The sequence below is a fragment of the Pelmatolapia mariae genome, linkage group LG2, assembly GCF_036321145.2.
Source record: "Pelmatolapia mariae isolate MD_Pm_ZW linkage group LG2, Pm_UMD_F_2, whole genome shotgun sequence".
NCBI lineage: Eukaryota > Metazoa > Chordata > Actinopteri > Cichliformes > Cichlidae > Pelmatolapia > Pelmatolapia mariae.
In genome coordinates, this window is record NC_086228.1 from 31,470,341 (window position 1) to 31,488,914 (window position 18,574).

Here is an 18,574-nt window from a genome sequence, read left to right on the forward strand (position 1 = left end):
GCTGACACTTTCTTTTCAAAGCTCATTTAATTAAAATGAGAACCAATCCAGTAACACAGAACACTAATGTACAGTAAAAATCATGCATAAAACAAACCACAACTTCTAGTCAGAGAAACAAACTTGGTGCTACTCTAGTAAAAACATGCAGAAAAAGAAAGCACATAACACAAACGAGGTGAAACAGAACTGCAGGACGCCATCAGCTGTTCAGGGTGTGAGACCAGTGTTGTACATCTTCTGCAGGACCTGCTGGGCTACAGCCTTCTGAGCCTCCTCTAGCATGGTGCTGGCATTAGGACCCGGTAATATCATGACCAACCCCTTGAAAGTGGCAGTGATCCCGAGGATCTGCACCTTATAGGAGAAGTAGAGGAATCCATCAGGCCCAGCGTGGCTGTACTGCACTTCATAAAACGGCTGACCAACACCTGCTGTCTCACATAGCTTACTGAGAAGCATCACTGGGGATACTGCAAATACAAGATGGCCTTGGGTGGAGGAATCGGGGAAAGAGCATGTAGGGTGAGGGAGCTGAGGAGCAGTGGGCCCTCCCACTGCTCTGCAGAATCCTGCGGGTATGGATGCAGGGAGGGTCAGGAATGAAGGCGGGCCTGAGGGTTGTGGAGAACTGTGGTGCAGGGGCCCTAGGTGTGACGGCAACAGGCTCTTTGCACGTTTCTGAGGGCACCGTGGCTCCTCAGGGTTTGGCTTCTCTGTTGGCTGCCACTGGACTGACACACACATTGCAAACTGCTTCTTAAATGCTGGAGGCACAAGAAAACAGTGAAGAAGTGAGATTAGCAGGAAGAATTTCTCCTTCAACCAAAAATACAGTTTTTTTAAAAAAACCTAACAGATCAAATCTTAGAGATTAATTATAATATAAGACAGAACACAGCAGAATTAACACATTTAAAGGATTCAAATGGAGAATTGTCAAGTGTTAATAGTAAGATAGACATGCAAACTTTCCACTGGAAGCCCCATCAGGCTCTTGGTTGATCCACTGGCCAAACCATTAAAAAAAGAAATTTGTGTTTATTTTTAGTTTAAAGTCAAAATTTCAACATTAAACTTGAAATAGTATTTTGAACTGTAATCTCCACATTTGGACTTTTCTCTCAAAGCCAAACGACTGCCGTGGCTCCTACAGCCACTACAGTACGTGCATTTCAGTTAGTGAAACAAGTTGATCAGCTGTTTTATTGTATAAGCATGTTGATCGAGGGTGTAATCCTTCCATCTGTCCACTCCCTGCCATTTCATTTGCACCAAGCTGACCGACTCTTCCAGGTTTGTGTGTTTTCATCTTCTGCCCAGATGCAGCTTTCTGCACCATGACTTCAACATTCTTGTGTGTCACCACACTAAGGTTATGTCCTAAAAGAGAAATGTCCATGTAACCAAAACTGATTCTAAAGTATGATTTTGCTAACTCACCTATGCAAGGGCTTTAATCTATAGATTTCTACTTTATTCTCAAAAAGATCAATGTATGATTCTGTTAATGTGGCCCCAATACTACTCCTTACTAATTACATAAAGTATGTTATCTCCTAGATAAGGTAGACTGAGTGTGCATGTTTAAATCACTTGTGCATGAGTATGTACTGTTTTAAGCCTATATGGTGGCTGCAATGATGAAAACTGTTTGGCTTTGATGCAAAAGTTTTTGCTGCTGAAAATAAGACACTGGTGTAGTTGTTAGTAATTAATGATGATAATTCATTGTCCAACCTAACAGCCCAAGATGAATGGCTCAGAGTTTTAATGGCCCATGGACATTTTATTAGCCAGTGTGTGTGTGTGTGGGGGGGGAACAACAACAACAACTGCTACACACTTTAATACTCCATTTTACTTTAAATCTGAAAAATAATGTTATGAAATCCTTGAGATAAAGATGGTTTAGTATCCTCCCTTCTTGCTCCAGTCCTCACTGTCACAGAAACTGGTAAGACTGCCATCAGCCTTTAGCAAACCAGCCCATTTAAACATCAGAACAAGTTAAGTCTGCATTAAATGCAGCTTCTGTAGATTTTCACCATGTAAAACAAACAGCTACAAAGTTCGCTTTTCTTTGCACAACTCTGTTAAACGCATACACAGATACTGTGCTGTTATCACTTGCCTATCTATTATTAATGCCGTCTTCCTTTTGCATGTCCACCACTATGGTGTCCTGTTAGTTAGCAATTACCAGTTTGTCCGTCCGTATCTGGAAGTCTCACAGGATCTTAGCTCGGTCATTCTCCACCACCCTGGCTGCATCTCCCATTTTGACCTCGGGACTTCCAGGTCATACTCAGCACAGACGTTTCTGTATAGACACTTGGTTATGGCGTTCCATGTCTACCCTGCTAGCATTTTGCAGCCTGCTGTTATGTGCTTATGTGATAGTTTTAGGGCATCTCTGCACATCCTGCACCTGGGGTTTGCCTGGTGTGGTAGACCCCAGTGCAGATCAAACTTGTGATTAGAACTTGTTCCAGTGCAGCCATGATTTGTGCCTCTATGGCGTCTTTCAGTCCAGCTTTGTCCAGCACTGGCAGGACTTCTCCATACATCAACCACGTCTTCCACCTGTCCTCTCATGGTGGTTCCTCTTCTTTCTTGGGTTTCTGCTACCCGAGGTATTTAGTTCTGAACATCTTCCTGATGCCATAGTTGAGCAATGTATCATCAATTATTATTTTTGATGCTTCATACTGATGAATTTCTGAAATTCAAGATGCATACTGACGATGAACAAAGATATTTAATTATGTTGGTTTAATATTTTTGAGGCATTTTCTTGCATGTGAAACACTGCTTATTTTATACCAGTCACCATTATCATAATGTTATATGGTGCAATACTTATCCTACGTATCTTTAGAGATTACAACCTTCACAAATAAAAGAAGTTATAAGAGCCATATCATCAGAGGGACCTAGATACTCCCTCTGCTCCGCTCTGTCATTGTTACAAAGTTTTTTCATTTCAAAAAGCTTGTGTTACGTATAATGCAGGATTTAGACTTAAGATTTACTGTTTCCTGTAGAGGTCCACAAATTTAGATTTAGCTTTGAAGGACTCACAACTCTGAGCACTCAAAGCATTTTATACAACTGAGTTATGTTTGGACACCACTTCATATGGACTTAGATGGATATGGATATTTAGTGATTTAGAATATAATGTAATAAGCAGTGTTGTGCAAGTTACTTTGAAAAAGTAGTTATAGTTACTTCTTCATAAAAGTAACTGAGTTACAATACTATAAAAGTAATTACTAGGAAAAGTAACTATTGCGTTACTTTTAAAAAAAAAAAAAAGAAAGTTTAACCCTCTGGGGTCCAGGGTATAATTGGCTGTTTCTGACTACTTTTGATTTGACCTCTACATTTCACCTTTAAAAACTGTTTACCTCGCCTTGTTTGGTATCATCCTTTTCTGCACAACCTCACATGTCTGAATTTACAGTTATTTTTTCCCCCCCATTTTGACATACTGTATTAACACAATTGATCTAAAAATCAGACTAAAAAACAAAATCAGCGTAGAAAAAAGTTATTTTACTGTAACGACCACAAACATGTTTATTGGATCATTTTCACAACTTAAAATGCAAATGTAAATTTTTAAACTTATGCACAAGTTATGCAAACAACAGAGTTGTATGCAGCTATTTACCTAAAAATGCAGCCAAGGTGGTTTTCTTTTTTTCAACATTACAAACTGTTCACAGAACAACCAGGTGTTCTGCATCAAATAAGATACGAGAAATTATTTGTGCCACTCCAATAAAAATAATTTCTGTCCACTATAAGACAGTGGAGCACATCACAGCCTGATACCTGCAGGCCTGACAGCAGGAGGCGTATCACTCCTCCTGTTTTCTACCTGGAGACAGCGTTTACACTGCAGTCTGTCTTTGGTGGCTTTTTGGCAGCAACTGGAGCAGTCGCCTCATTGATCTGACACAAAACACAACAACCTACACTACACACTAACTACACACTCCAAACACGCTGAACATCACAAATCTCTCTCCCTACTTCCCCCTCTTCCTAAACAACTAAACCCATGTTGCATATAATTTTTTGATTGGTCGACATGTTACATTTTTCCACCAATAGGAAAGGGGTGTTTTTTCCTTCTCTTTTTTTGGTCACAAGCAGAGAGTGCTTGCAAGCGCTTTCCTTAGAAAATGCCATTTTTAACGTTTCTTCCTGCAATAAACAACAGTATTCGGGAAAATAAAAATATTGCATATATTTTTTATAATAACTCTGGTTTTACGTGGCCGATCAACACAATTTAAAGACTGCTATATAATCTGAAGTCCCCACTTTTAACACAAAAATTGAGACTTAGGGATGTCTTGGGCTTACATAGCATCTTGTTGCCATGTCATCTTAAATTGGTCAAATGATTCGTTTACCATGACTACGTTATTCTTCCTCAGCCAATCAGCAGAACTTGTGATTGTTTCTCCCCCCTAGCTCCAAGTAGGCTGAAGACAGCTTCAACCATCTGTGTGCTGAAAAATCATGTGTCCGCATCACATTCTCTTGTTAGTAACGGTAACGGCGTCGTAACGATAAAAATAGTAATTACATTACAAACACTGTTACTTTTAATGCCATTATTCTCATCACTGGTAATAAGAATTTTGCAATGTGAGAATTATGCATTTGTAGGACATTTTCTAGTGTTTACCAGCTGATTAGCTTTTGGGGAGCTCCACTTCAAAAATAACCATTTTACTTATTTTCATGCTACAATTTGTATTTTAATTGAAAACTGAACTGACTTGTGAATAAAATGACTTCTGACTTCAGACCTAGTTTTCTGTGCTCCATACCAAGTGATGATGAGAGTGGAGTAACAGTGCACAACCAGAAACTGGTTTATAACCAAGTGACACCCAGGCTGGCACAGAAATGGGACCATGATCAATATTAAGTCACTCATCTATATGAACAAGAGCTCCCATACCTTCCACCAGCACTTTCTTAGCCATAGAAGCTGCATGGTGAGATGAGAAAGCAACAGTAGCAGATACCCCCTCGATACCAGGTCCAGCCTTCAGGGAAACTCTCTCCACACCCTCTACCAGCACACGCAGCACCTAGAAGCAAAGCATGATCACTCAGAAGACAACATTCATCCACACAGCAGTTAAATGACAACCTCAATACCAGATGTGATTGAAGGGCCAGACATCTATAAAGACCTACTGTATTTTCATGTTTAGGTGGAAGCTAGCGAGCTAACTTCCTGCTAACTTCTAACTCTGTTAAATTTAATAAATTCTGTTTTCATGGATGCCTGGATGTTAAACTTAATTGTTACACCTGGTAAAGCAGCAACACTGATCATTTTATTACAGATGAAAGAATTTAGACAGTTTTTAACTCTCAGTGATGCTGCAGTGATCGTTTGACTTTGGACCTGAACCTGATGGGAGTTTAGGACCCAGATTACTCCGCGAGGCTCCTGACTACGGTAGCCGTAATGTTCCAACAATCCATCAAGCACTGCGGCTTCGTAGCTTACCAAAGCCGTGCTAAAACATGTTTTGACAGGTTTTTTGAGCGCTGTGTACCACATAAAATCGGTTTGAGGTCAGTAAGCACAACCAGAATTCAGACATAAGGTGCACCGGATTATAAGGCGCACAGTCAATTTTTGAGAAAATTAAAGGATTTTAAGTGCGGTATATCATCTATAACCCTTTCAAATATAGTACATGTACTGCAGAGAGGGTTTTTTTGGCCTTCTTTTGTTTTGCACTCGTTTCCTTGCATGCATTAGGGACACACTGCACATCATGTCCAGGTATTCCATGGGTAGCTGACAAGTCTTTGGAAATCACCTTGCTGTTGGAAAAACTATTTTTTTGCCCATCAAACTCATATCATACACAGGGGAAACTGGTCAATCTTCATAGTTGATTTGCTTTTCTTCAATTACCCCACCCCACCTCCCCACCTGGATGGCTGGGTGTGTGTGCAAGTTGTTAACATGGGAAACACCTGGCTAGGATATATTATGAGAAGAAGGCAAGCCAGTCCGAGGCAGTGTAATAGTTTGGCCAGTGTTTGTTGAGAATCCTTGGGTCCTGGCACCCATGTGGATGTTACTTTGACATGTACCACCAAACATTGTTGCAGACCATGTACAGTATTCCCTGACGGTGCCGTGTCACAATGCAAAAATGGTTCAGGAATGGTTTGAGGAGCACAACACTGAGTTTGAGGCATTGACCTGACCTCCAAATTCCTCTGATCTGAATCTAACCAAGCATCTGTGGGATTAAAAAATAAATAAAAAAATAAATCCAATCCAGTCGAGAGGCATACACACTAACCAACCCTGCATCAGAGTAGACTTTATGAGTGACTTAAGACACTAACACAGAAGTACCAGGTGTTATGGGTTAATTAGCATTGCCTTTAACTTGGAAACACTGACAACCTCCTGCTCATTCACTAAATGTATCGGTGCATAGAGACGTGGGTGATAGATGATGTGTGCCGTTTCTTACTGGGTGACACAGAATGAATTTCACCCCTTTCCCTGATCAACACACTCAAAACACTCCGTAGTTCAGTTATACCTGCAGTATGCCTTCTTGTCTGGTGGAAGCAGGCAAACCTCCAATACAAAGGTGTCGCTTCTCTGTGCTCCGCCGTACACTGATGCGGTAGCCAGGCTCCAGCATGTGACCGTGCAGCTGTCGTATGGCTTCAGCAGCTATAGCAGCTGAGCCATATTTGGCATATGCAAAGCCGCGGTTCTGCCCACTGAAGTTCATCATCAGCCGGAACTCCCAGAGTGGTCCAATGGAGCTGAACAGGGGAATCAGGATGTCCTCGTACGCGTCCCGTGGGATCTGGCTGATGAAGACTTCACAGCGCGGTCCTGGCGTGGGACCTTCCCACACTGACCATGAAACAGAGGAAATGGGATGGCTGATTATGCAATTTTAAAATTCAAGCTCATGCAATGCAAAATTTACAACAAATCCTTAGTGCACTTTACAAAGCAAGTCCATGTCTTTACAATAGAGTGACATGTGAGCAAGCCGGGCTTTTCTTGTTTCAGTTTGAAATAAGATCAAACTGACTTTTAAGTCAGTGCCATCAAGTATTTCCACATTTAGCTTTTAGAGATTTTTTTTGATTTTTTTTATATCAACTGAGTCTTTTCACAGTTGCATTTTACAAACAAAAGCAGCTGATTAACTTTTACCTTTGAGAAATCTATATCATTATTGGCACTTGGTGACAGTGGTGAAATGTTGAAAATCTCTGAACCAAAAACTCAATATTTCTTAATGCTGAAGAGAACAGGCAGTATTGGTACTACTGCTGTGAAGATTCGAGAACAAATTATATTATATTAAATTAGGCAAAGAAATATGGCGCCCTGAAGCCGTCTGCTGCAGCTTCTCTCACCCTCAGGTGGTCCTCCATATTTCCTCTGGCCATTAACTTGAGTCAGCTTTGTGTTGGTTGCTTTCAACCAGATTTCCAGGGCCTGCACCCGTTCAAGGTTCAGCACCTGATGTGGAAACAAAATAGAACCAGCACAAGTCCATCATCTTCATGTGTACTACCAAGTGAGTCCAAAATACTTTGTTTTTTTGATTTACCTACCCAAAAATCAGGAGCTACGATTTGCGGTCACATAAAGCTGCTTATCCATTCGCCAAGTTTCCCTGATATAGGTTTGAGTGTGTTCACATGAATGAGGTATTGTTGGCAGCATCTGACCAATCACACTGATCATTATACCAGCAGCATAGCACAAAGGCCTCACTTTTAAATGCTAGAAAACCAGCAGACCCAGACAATTTGGAGCCCCTCCTTTAAAAGCTAGCTGCTGATTTTACTTGCACCAGCAGTTACTTTTCTAATCTTTTGAATACCAATTTAATTCTAGCCATATGAAACCCCCCACCTTGTTTAAAAGGTGGGGGTCCATCAGTTTTAAACAATTAAGGGCCAATTTCTAAATGATCAACTCTTGTTAAACTTGTGGAAACTAGTGAACGGCTGAAAGACTTCCTGACTGTAAATAAGACTTTAGGTGACTTTCAGTGATGCTTCAGGACAAATTACTGTACAACTACAGCAGCCTTAAAAGCAATAAATGATTTCATAAATTCAGTTGAAAACAACAATGCTGTGCAGCCTTGACATTTGATACAGTTGATCATAAAAGGTCTTAAAGACAGCTGAATGGTTCTAAACGTCTCTATCAGGCAGGTCTCGGGGTGTATGGGTAGAAGGACTTTGTTCTAGCTTGGTTTATGTAACAACAGGAGTGCTCCAGGGTTCTGTTCTTGGATCACTGTTATTCATTATGTGTGTGTGTATATATATATATATATATATATATATATATATATATAAAACAATCTTAGTAATAATATCACTACAGCACATTCTCATTTTATGCTGGTGATATGCTGATGTACTACTTTGTACCTACTCATAGCCGGGCTCTATTTCAGCTTTCACTACACTACAGCATAACCTGTGCATAAACTTGTTTTGAATATTGACAACACCAAACTGATGATCTTCTCAAATGAAAAATCTAAACCTTTTATGTAATACTACAGTTCAGGCAACTTTAGAATAAAGTCCTGTTTGTCCTGTGAGGCAAGAATAACACTCGTTCTTCCCCCTTTTTCATGTCTGTACTTAATTACAATGATGTGATTTATATGCATGCATGTTCAGAATGCCTACACAGGCTGGATTCTGTCCATCATGGAGCACTAAGATTTATTACTTACTCACCACTCTACATCACATGTGTGGGTAACTGGTCTTCTTTGTCATGTTTTAGATTCAACCACTGGTATATTCTTATTTATGAGGTTATTCTTGGTTTGTTCCATCTAATTTATAGACTTGCATTCTTTGAAAAAAATTAATGAAATTAATAAATAAAAGGGACGTTATTCTCTTAGATCCCAAAAGTTATTATAGCAGCTCTCAAGTTCATTCTGTGTCTGAAATAAGCTGTTTGGCTCACTTTAAAATAACCTTCTTCCCATTGGCAGCATCTTGCAAACAAACAATTTTAACAATAGGCTGATGATGCTCATCTGCTTCTCTGGTGTGTTTGAGATGACAACATGAGGATCATCTGGAGTGCTCCAGCCATGCTTAGTTGAGTCAGTGTTTTTAATAAATGATCATCTGAGGCTGACACAGGCTCTTGCTGTCAGACATGTCTGGTCTTGTTTTAGTATTGTGTGTTTGATATGCTTTTTGCTAGCAGATGCCAGACTTCCTTCTTCTACCTTAACTCTCTTTTTACGCCAGCTATCTGCCTAAAGCTCATCTGCAGTCCTCTGTGCCTGCCCAGCAAGTGTGCACATTGACCTTTATACATTAAATTGAAATGGTCTGAAACGCTATTAAGTGGGAAAGGAAATGTATCATATTTGCATAAGTGACTTGTCATTTCTTTATGACAATTACAGTAATAATAAATGTAGTGTAGAGCCATTTACGCAAAACCCAATGAATGAATCAAGTGATGTGAATAGTGAGCTATACAGGTGAACAGAAAATGCTGCTTGATGACTTGCAAACATCAATGTCAACCTGTCTTTTTCTTTGATGAATGTATTGTTGATTTACTTGTGTGTCAAACTCAATTGTTTATTTAAACCATATGTTGGCATTTAACATGTTTAAACAGAATGAAATTGAACTATATAGATACTGTGCCCACTTTGATACATTTTTGTTCATTTCTATTGTGTAGAACGGAAAACCATGAAGCCAGCATTTGAATAGAACTCCAAAATCAGGCACAAGCTTGGCATTCCCAGCCAGTACTTGAAAAAAAAAAAAAAAGGGGGAAAGAATGTTGGTAGTTTTCACTACAACTGAACAAAACACTGGCTGAGGCTTTATGTATATAATTAGCTGCAGGTGGGCCTTCATCGGGGAAAGCAGCAGAGCGTCACCGCTGGAAACACAAGCTAAACGAATCGCGTAAAGCACAGGAAAACGCTTCAAGTGCTGCAGCCAACTCTGCCAGCGACTTTTTATTTTAACCAAAACAGACTTGCGCCTTCATTTCTGCTCAGATGACAAAACTTTTTTTCCTTTTCACGTGCCTGCTTCCACTTATTTCCTAGCTAAACGACATTTTTAAAAAAAAAAAAAAAAGTCTAAAAACAAGCAAACAGAAAAAAAAAGAAAAACTCGAGAGGAAAAGGATATTGCAGAATTACCTGGCTTTGCTTGTTTTCCATCGTCTCTGCGTGGTTGTGCGCACAGCGACGCCACTTTGTAGCCCGTTTCCAACTGCAGTAGTCCTTCTATTGGCCAGCAGCTTCCACTCGATGCTATGGCTTTAGTGCCCACTGAGCCGTGGGCGGGGCCTAGCATAGCCCGTGGCTAAGGTATGGAATGAAATTTTGTCACAAATAGCAAGAAACGGCTGTGTATGGAGGACTGCTTTTAAACTTTTTTGTAACCTATTGTGCATTGTCTCTCTTTATCATTTATCTGTGCAACTCTTATTATATATGTTCATTGTTATCAACATATACATCATTTCCACAATATTGTTTTTTTTTGTAATCTTCAAGTCAAGTGACTGTATATAATTTCCCTTATATGTTCATTCCTATTACGAGAATGGAGAAAAAGGAAAGTGCTTTGGTCAGTATGACTGGAAAAAAAGCTCCTACAATAATAAAGTCTGGTCTATTTAAAGCTTGGATAAGCCAATCACATGACCACTTCAAGATGACAAAGCAACACGGTGATATATACCAGTTTTTAAATTGTGTTGACAGGCCACGTAAAACCAGAGTCATGATAAACAATATAGACGTGGCGTTTTTTCCTCAATAGTTTCGTCACGTTTAACGTCTAAGGACAGAGCTAGCAAGCACTCTCTGCTTATGACCAAAAAAGACAACAAAAAAACAAAACCCCCCTGCCCTTTCGTCTTGGTGGAAAAATGCACCATGTCGACCAATCAAAAAATGATATGGCTACATGACATTTGGTTGCTTAGGAAGAGGGGGAAGTTTTAGGAGTGACGGCGAGAGAGAGAGAGAGATAGAGCGAGAGAGAGGGACAGCAGAAAGAGAGAGAGAGCGAGTTTTGAGATGTGAGAGATTTGTGACGTTTAGCGTGTTTGGAGTGTGTAGTTAATGTGTTGTCTTGTGTAGTTAGTGTGTAGTGTTGTGGATAGTTTTGTGTTGTGTTTCAGAACAATAAGGCGACTGCTGTCTCCAGGTAGAAACAGGAGTGATACACCTGCTGCTGTCAGACCTGCAGGTATCAGGCTGTGATGTTTCCTTTATAGTGGACAGAAATATTTGGAGTGGCACAAATAACTTGTGTGGCATCTTATTGAAGAACAGCTGATTGTTCTGTAAATAGTTTGAAATGGTTATTTAAAAAAAGGGTAAAAGTAATCTTGTGCATAGGATTTTAAAATTGACAATTTATATTTGCATTTAAAGTTATGAAATATGATTCATTAAACATGTTTGTGGGTGTTACAGTAAAAAATATAACATTTTCTACTCTGATTTTATGTTTTCTGTCTGATTTTAGATCAATTGTGTTAATACAGTATGTCAACATGAAAACATAACTGTAAATTCAGACACGTGAGGTTGTGCTGAAAAGAATGATACCAAAAAAGACAAAGTAAATAGTTTTTAAAGGTGAAATGTAGAGGAAACATCAGAAGTAGTTAAAAATGGCCAATTATACCCTGGACCCCAGAGGTTTTTTTTAAAGAAATGCAATAGTTACTTTTCAAGTAATTAATTATTTTTAGAATATTGTAACTCAATTACTAACTCAGTTACTTTTTTGAAGAAGTAACTAGTAACTGTAATTAATTACTTTTTCAAAGTAACTTGCCCAACACTGGTGGCCACTCCGCTGAGATGAGCGGAATTATACAAAGACCTGAAATGCAGTCGGGCGTCTCTATTCCGTCTCACTTTTTAATATGCTTATGTCATCCTGATTCCGGAAAAGAATATGCGTAATGACAGATTTGACCATAAACTGACCATAAATTCCACCCTAAATTCCACTTAGGTTAACAAAACAACCACAGTCAGTATCTTAAGGTGTGTATGTATGTTCTCTTGTTGAAGGACCAACAATAGCCCAAGCAAGCTCGGCCCACAGACGGGTTGTAACATTTACTTGTACACTGCCTAAGTTTGACGACAGAGCTCTCTGCAGGTCTTCAGACACTATTAAAAACTTCCAACTCTTCTGCTCTCCGCACACGGATGGCTTTAGTGCCCACTGAGCCGTGGAAGGAAGCTTTCAGGAATGGTGACACTATTTTCTGGACCTTATTGGTAAGTAGTTGATGGGTGTGCAAAGGTTCTCAGTCTTCTAGATCATGGTAATCTAAGGAACTTGGAGAGAAAAGCGTCTGGACTTCAAGTTCAAGACGTTTCATCAGAGAAGCTTCTTCATTTCTAAGATCTAATGGTGGAGACTCCCACATTTCTAAGAGTGTCCCTAAGAGGGTCTTGGACCGCCTCTTGATCCTCTACCTAATCACAGAACCCAAGGTGTGAAAACGGATGTAGGTCACTATGGCTATGTTCACACTGCAGGCGAAAGCACATCAAATCCAATTTTTTTGACCCTATGTGACCCATATCCGATCATGGTATGACAGTGTGAACGGCACAAATCCGATATTTTTATATCCGATCTGGGTCACTTTCGTATGTGGTACTGAATCCGATACATATCCGATGTTTTAGAAAGCGACTGCTGTTTGAACGGTCATGTAGCATTAAATCCGTCTTTTACGTCACTGACAAAAGACAGACGCCAATTATCAGCACCGGAGAAGCGCCCGAGAAGACATCGCAAACGCTTCCTGGCCATCCAGTGTAGATGTCAGTGAAACTGTTGGGAAGACAACGTTGGAGAAATGTGAACATTTTATTTGTACTGTATAATCTGCAGATTCTGACAAGGTTTCGGGTGAACCCATTGTGAAACCTAACCCCACCCTATCATGTGATTTCCTGCAGTCAAGTGACCCAGGATGTGAGTGGTCATTAAGGCATCTGGGAAGGATCTCAAAACTGGATTATAGATGGCAGATAATTGGTGTCGTAAACCACCGCCTCTGTCCTTCTTTCACTCCTCTTTCAAACCATCTGTCTTATCTGTCCAAAATGTGAACATTGGCATCCTCGAAAGAGTGACCTTTGACTTTTAGATGCTGAGTCTTGTCCTGTCAAGGGTGGCTCTTCTATATTGTGCCATGCATTTATGAGTTGGCTGTTTGGTTTCTCCAGTGTCTGAGAATTTCCTTGCTGCACCGCACAGCATTTACTATGTTGTTTAGTTTGTGTTTGGGAGTTTTGTCTTTGGGATGAACCAGTTTTTGTCTGAGTGTATGGCTGGGTCTGAAGTACACTGGGATGTCATGTTTGGAGAAGACTTTCCTGAGTTTCTCTGATTAACCTGCTACATAAAGGATGACAATATTATTCCGTTTGTCCTTCTGATTCTCCTTAGTTGATGTCTGACCTTCTTTTCTGTGCATCTTTGTTGATTTGATGAAAGCCCAGTTTTGATAACCACATGTTTAAAGACATTTCTTTGCATGCGTGTTCCTTTTCTTTCCCTTCTGCCTTGGGGGGAACATTTTCTGCCTGGTGTTACAGGGTCCTGAAAGTTTATGTTCCAGAGGGTGGTGGGAGTCAAAGAGGAGGTACTGGTATTTGTGTGTGGGATTCCGGTAAACTTCAGGTTTCCATTCTCCTCAATGTGCACAGCACAGTCCAGAAATAGCAAGCTATTATCCTTTGTATCTTCGCTGGTGAAACTTATGTTTCCTTTGATATGATGCAGGGTGTTCCCCACAAGGGGAGCTAGGATGATGGCAAGGTGACTGGAAATGTTGTAGGTGGCAGAGTTTATACTGCTGACAATGGGTCTGAGTGGGCTTCCTTCTTTGTGGATGTTTGGAAGTCCGTAAATACAGGGTATACCATCCCCTGGGTACTGACGGGGTATGAAAGGCGCTCAGTGACTTTATCCTTTTCCAGTTGTTTTAGGCAACTGGTAACTTTCTTTTTGTTGTTGCTTGTGGGGTCTCATTTTAGGGCTTCATTGGCATTGCTGTCCCTGAGGAGTGTAGGAATTTTTGTGTGATAATCCGTTGTCTTTAGAACAACAGTGCACCTCCCCTTGCCAGACGGTAATATAGGGATGTTTTGGCTGTCACATCCCTGACGGCCTTCATTTCTTGTATTGTAAGGTTAGGTGGTTTCTTCACCCATTTTTCTTGACCATCCTCAGTTGTGGTGTCTTTCTTTTCTTGTCTGTATTATCTAGGCATCAACTAGGAAATATAAGTTTTTCTTTGCAATTTATGGAATTTCTGGAGTTGTGTTGTGTTGGGCCCGCTGAGCCTTGTTCACAAACTTAAAAACTTAAAGAGGGGAGGGTGGGAGAGTCTGATTTCGTTCTGGAGTGCATCTATAGTGAAATGGACCCATCTTATCCTTTCACTTAGGGAGGAGATGACTCTATGGACAGCAGAAAACCAACTTCTGTGTCCCCTGACAGTGGATTTAAGGTGCAAACTCTTGGGAACAAGTCTGCTTTGTCTGCTTCAGCCTAAGATGCAGACAAAACAGACTTGTTCCCAAATATGTGTCAAAAGAAATCAGTTTAGTTACACAGCGTGCTAGAACAGGATGCTAATAGTATTTGAACAACAGAGGGAGAGGCAGAGACAGACAGAGACATTACCTTAGCTTGCATGAAGAGTGTTGCATAGCTTCTAATTTTCTATCACCTTCATAATCCTGCTCAGTCTCAATGACTGAATTAATGGATAGGGCCATCCTCTCTTTGAATTACTTTATTGGTGCCTCAGGGAGGAGGTAAGGGAGGGAAGAGGGTTTGACTAAGGGGGTCTTGGTGAAAACTTCCAGTCTCTCTGATCTCTGGCTTCAGGTGAGGGGGTGTCATAGCCCTCCAACAGCTGTTCCTCATTGATCTGCTGGAACATACATCATCAGTTTTCCCTTATTGGCCGATGCGAGGGCCATCTTCTCTTGGAATTACTTTATTTATTCTTCAAGGAGGTGCCGCAACTTGCAGCCGTGGGTTTAACTTGGGGGTCTTCTCATTAGGTGCAGAGTAGCCGGGCGATGAACATCCAGCTAACTCTCTGAACTCTTGCACTGGGATAGATGACTCATGCAGAGCAGGAAAATGTCAGTTTCACTCTGATCATCATTTTCTTTTTTCTGATTAGACAAATACAAATACAATTAATTATAGATTTGCAACAGGGGTATCCATCCTGCAGTTTTCCGCATGGCTACTCCCCTCTGTTGTCACAGAAGCACCCGTTCAATTACAATTGACCTATTTAATGTCGTATACAGACATATTTACACATACACACATTCCATGAATAAAAGTAATCATAATAAATCATAATAACTTTTGTGATTTGAAATCACAAGTATTCCACAAGATGTCAGTGTTGGATAAAGTTTGTTCTCCCCTGCAGCAGGAGACCACTTTGTGTACTTTCTATGGGCTGAATAACAGCTGTTATCCATTTAGGTTTGACATTGATAAACATTATGAAATTGTACAGTTCTATTCAAATGTAGAGTTCTGACAATGATAGTGACACAGCCAGTCAGTGTTTCTGCAGGCACAGTGATCAGTGAAAGAGCAAATTTAAAGTCTATTGTAAGCCATAGAAAAATCATTCACCATGAAAAGCTGTCTGGTCACTGAGCTGAGATCTGAAAGTTGAGGATGTCTGCTTTACCCACAAAGAGGAGTTTTTCTTTACTGCCTATTGCAGTTGAAAATATAGCAGAGCTGTTGCATTGTCAGCAACACCAACATTATTTTCAGAAAGAGAATTTCTGCATTATACAGAAGCAAAATGCTGCCATACTGCTGACTTTGATTTTCAGCTGAGCTATTTGTTTTAGTTAAACGAGCAGTCTCTGTCCCCTCTGCCCATGAGTGTGTGTGTGTGTGTCCCTTGTTTCCTCATATTACTGCTACACACACCAAATATATGGTAAATGGACCGGTACGTATGTAGAGCCTTTCTACTCAATTTGAGCACTCTCTCCATCCAGTCACACACACTTTCATAAAGTGATTTCATCTATATCCATGCATCCTTACATAACATTCAGACACACGCTCTGACATCAAGTGGTGGCCTACAGTAAAGAGAGCTCAGCGTAAAAGCTCACCTATCTTTCGATCACAGCTCTTTTGAATGAGATTGCAGATACAAGTGCTGGAAATGAGCTTTACCCGAAGGGTGGCTGGCTTCTCCCTTAGAGATAGGGTGAGGAGCTCAGCCATCCAGAGGCACCGCTACTCCTCCACATTGAAAGAAGGCAGTTGAGGTGCTTCGGGCATCTGACAAGGATGCCTCCTGGGGACCATCTGGGTGAGATGTTCTGGGCATCCTCCCACTGGGAGGAGGCTCTGGTGCAGACCCAGGACACGCCGGAGATATATCTCTTAGCTACCTGGGGAATGCCTCCCTGTAACTTCTGACACCACTCGTAGCAGGGTGGCCTTTTGTGGCTGGATTTACAGTGAGGAAGACCAAGACACAGTATGGTGGAAGCAAGATGCATTTATTTGCCTATATAGCTCTGAGGCCATGACAATCAAGCCTTCTCACAGCACAAACAATCACTCTGCTAATGACGATTGGCAGCCTGAAATACTCTCAGCTGTTAAGGACTAAACCGTTCATTTTACTGTCAGGTGAGTTTTCCAAATTCCAACCTTCCACCAACAATAAACCATTTTAATAAATAAATATAGACATACATTTTACCATTTTCATATGATTAAACATTTTTACACTTTAACCTTACACCTTAAAAATCATTATAAAAACACCAAAAACCCATGAACAGAGATTCCCCACACTCCCTTAACCCATAGCCTCTGCCGGAACCTTTAAATGGTGTCCAGACTCCCGGGGAAACATTTGCCCAGACACCCTGGAGAGGACACAGGAAAGACAGGTGAGTAATCACATTTCAACAGCAACTTCTTTGCATCACCTTTACCTCTAGACTTTGCACACACATTTGCCTATAGGTTTTCTTTAATAGTAGACCTCATTTTCTCCCAGTAACAATTGTTTCCTCCTCACAGACAACCACCACACTTCCTGATGAGGAGCAGCTGTGCCTACCTTCTAATTATTAAAATACTCAATAAATAATTAAACCACTTGTGTGCAAATAGTTATTGATGTGCAAATCTATTCTTAAAGTGCAGTGCTAAATAAAGTGCTAGTAAAATGCTTTTAATAAAGTGCAAAGGTGCACCCAAAGTGCTGTACAAATTATAATACCAATAATACCAGTAAGAGAGTCCTCTTCCTTGCACTCCCCTGGATAAACTAGAGGAGGTGGCTAGAGAAGATGGAGGTCTGGGCTTCTCTTCTCAGGATGCTGCAACCACGACCAGGCTCTGGATAAGCAGAAGAAGATGGATGGATGGGTTTACCTTCCCTTGTGTCACCTGTGTCAGTGGTTTCTCTTTCCATTTGTGCTTAAACCAGTTGACTGAAACTTGTACATGACAGCACTGTAAACATGGATCTTGTTGCTTTGACTGAATTAAGTTATAGCTATAGTAGCTTCAAATTACGTACACTTAAATAACGTAATTACTTGTATAATATAATTTGGATTAAAAAAAGATAAGATAAAGTTAAAAACTTAAAACATGGCTGAACTCAGTTTATCAAGTTTTTTCAAATGTGAAACGAACTGGCTCCACATAAAATATTACTTAACCTATACTATCAAGCAATCGTTTAGATTATGTGACCTTTTCCAGAACTTACTAAAACAAGAACATACCTATAAAGCTACTATAATGTAACAGTGAATGAATCTATCCTAAACATAATACACACGAAAATACCTGGAGATCTCTTTCAAATCAAGAGTTTAATTGCATTAATTTCAACAAGTAACTTGTTCAACACAGTTCATAAAACCAAATTTCTCAGAGACAAAGTAGCTCCAAATAGAAACATGATGATGTTCAACTAAAAGTGTCCGCGCTAAGGTGACAGAAAATCAGAAACTGACTCTCAGTGTAACCTTGTCCTGGCAGATCACCAATGTTTGTGACATTACGGAAGTCTCGGAAATCCTCCTCTTCATTTGGAAGATCAAATGTCCGGTGTAACCGCAGTCTGTTTTTCAACTATAGTTTGAGGGCATCAGCTGAATCCAGAACTGAGTCCAAGCAGAGCTTTCTAATGTCCCGTGGTGAAATTATCACTAGCAGCATCTTCCTTTGACTGGAATATTCTCAGGTCATCTGAGTTAAATGTTTTTCAGAGATGATTAAGTCCTGAAGGAGCACACACAGTCTGCACCAACACAGGGAAACCGATATTTTCTTGCCTGATTACAGCGCTTCAGTTTGTAACGGACAATTTGAGTGCGCTGACTTGGTGAGGAGTAACAAGTAACACTTGCAGGACCACCTCGCTCAC

General features: G+C 40.4%; 1 protein-coding gene across 1 annotated transcript; it reads right to left on the reverse strand.

Annotated features, from left to right (window-relative positions):
• Nucleotides 1–210: 210 nt before the first annotated feature.
• dnd1 (DND microRNA-mediated repression inhibitor 1) lies at nucleotides 211–10,280 on the reverse strand. The gene is made up of 5 exons (XM_063483510.1): nucleotides 10,260–10,280; nucleotides 7,453–7,558; nucleotides 6,612–6,937; nucleotides 4,988–5,120; nucleotides 211–767 (listed from the first exon to the last, which is right to left on the reverse strand). Exons 1-5 carry the CDS (start codon nucleotides 10,278–10,280, stop codon nucleotides 211–213), a joined length of 1,143 nt encoding a protein of 380 aa, XP_063339580.1.
• Between the last annotated feature and the right edge of the window lie 8,294 nt (nucleotides 10,281–18,574).

Excerpts from the sequence above, each read along its gene's own strand:
- dnd1 (XM_063483510.1), bottom strand. The coding sequence starts at position 10,280 with ATGGAAAACAAGCAAAGCCAG. Across the intron at positions 7,559-10,259 it reads TGGAAAACAAGCAAAGCCAG|GTGCTGAACCTTGAACGGGT; the intron begins GTAATTCTGCAA and ends TTTCCACATCAG. Across the intron at positions 6,938-7,452 it reads ATATGGAGGACCACCTGAGG|TGTGGGAAGGTCCCACGCCA; the intron begins GTGAGAGAAGCT and ends TTTCATGGTCAG.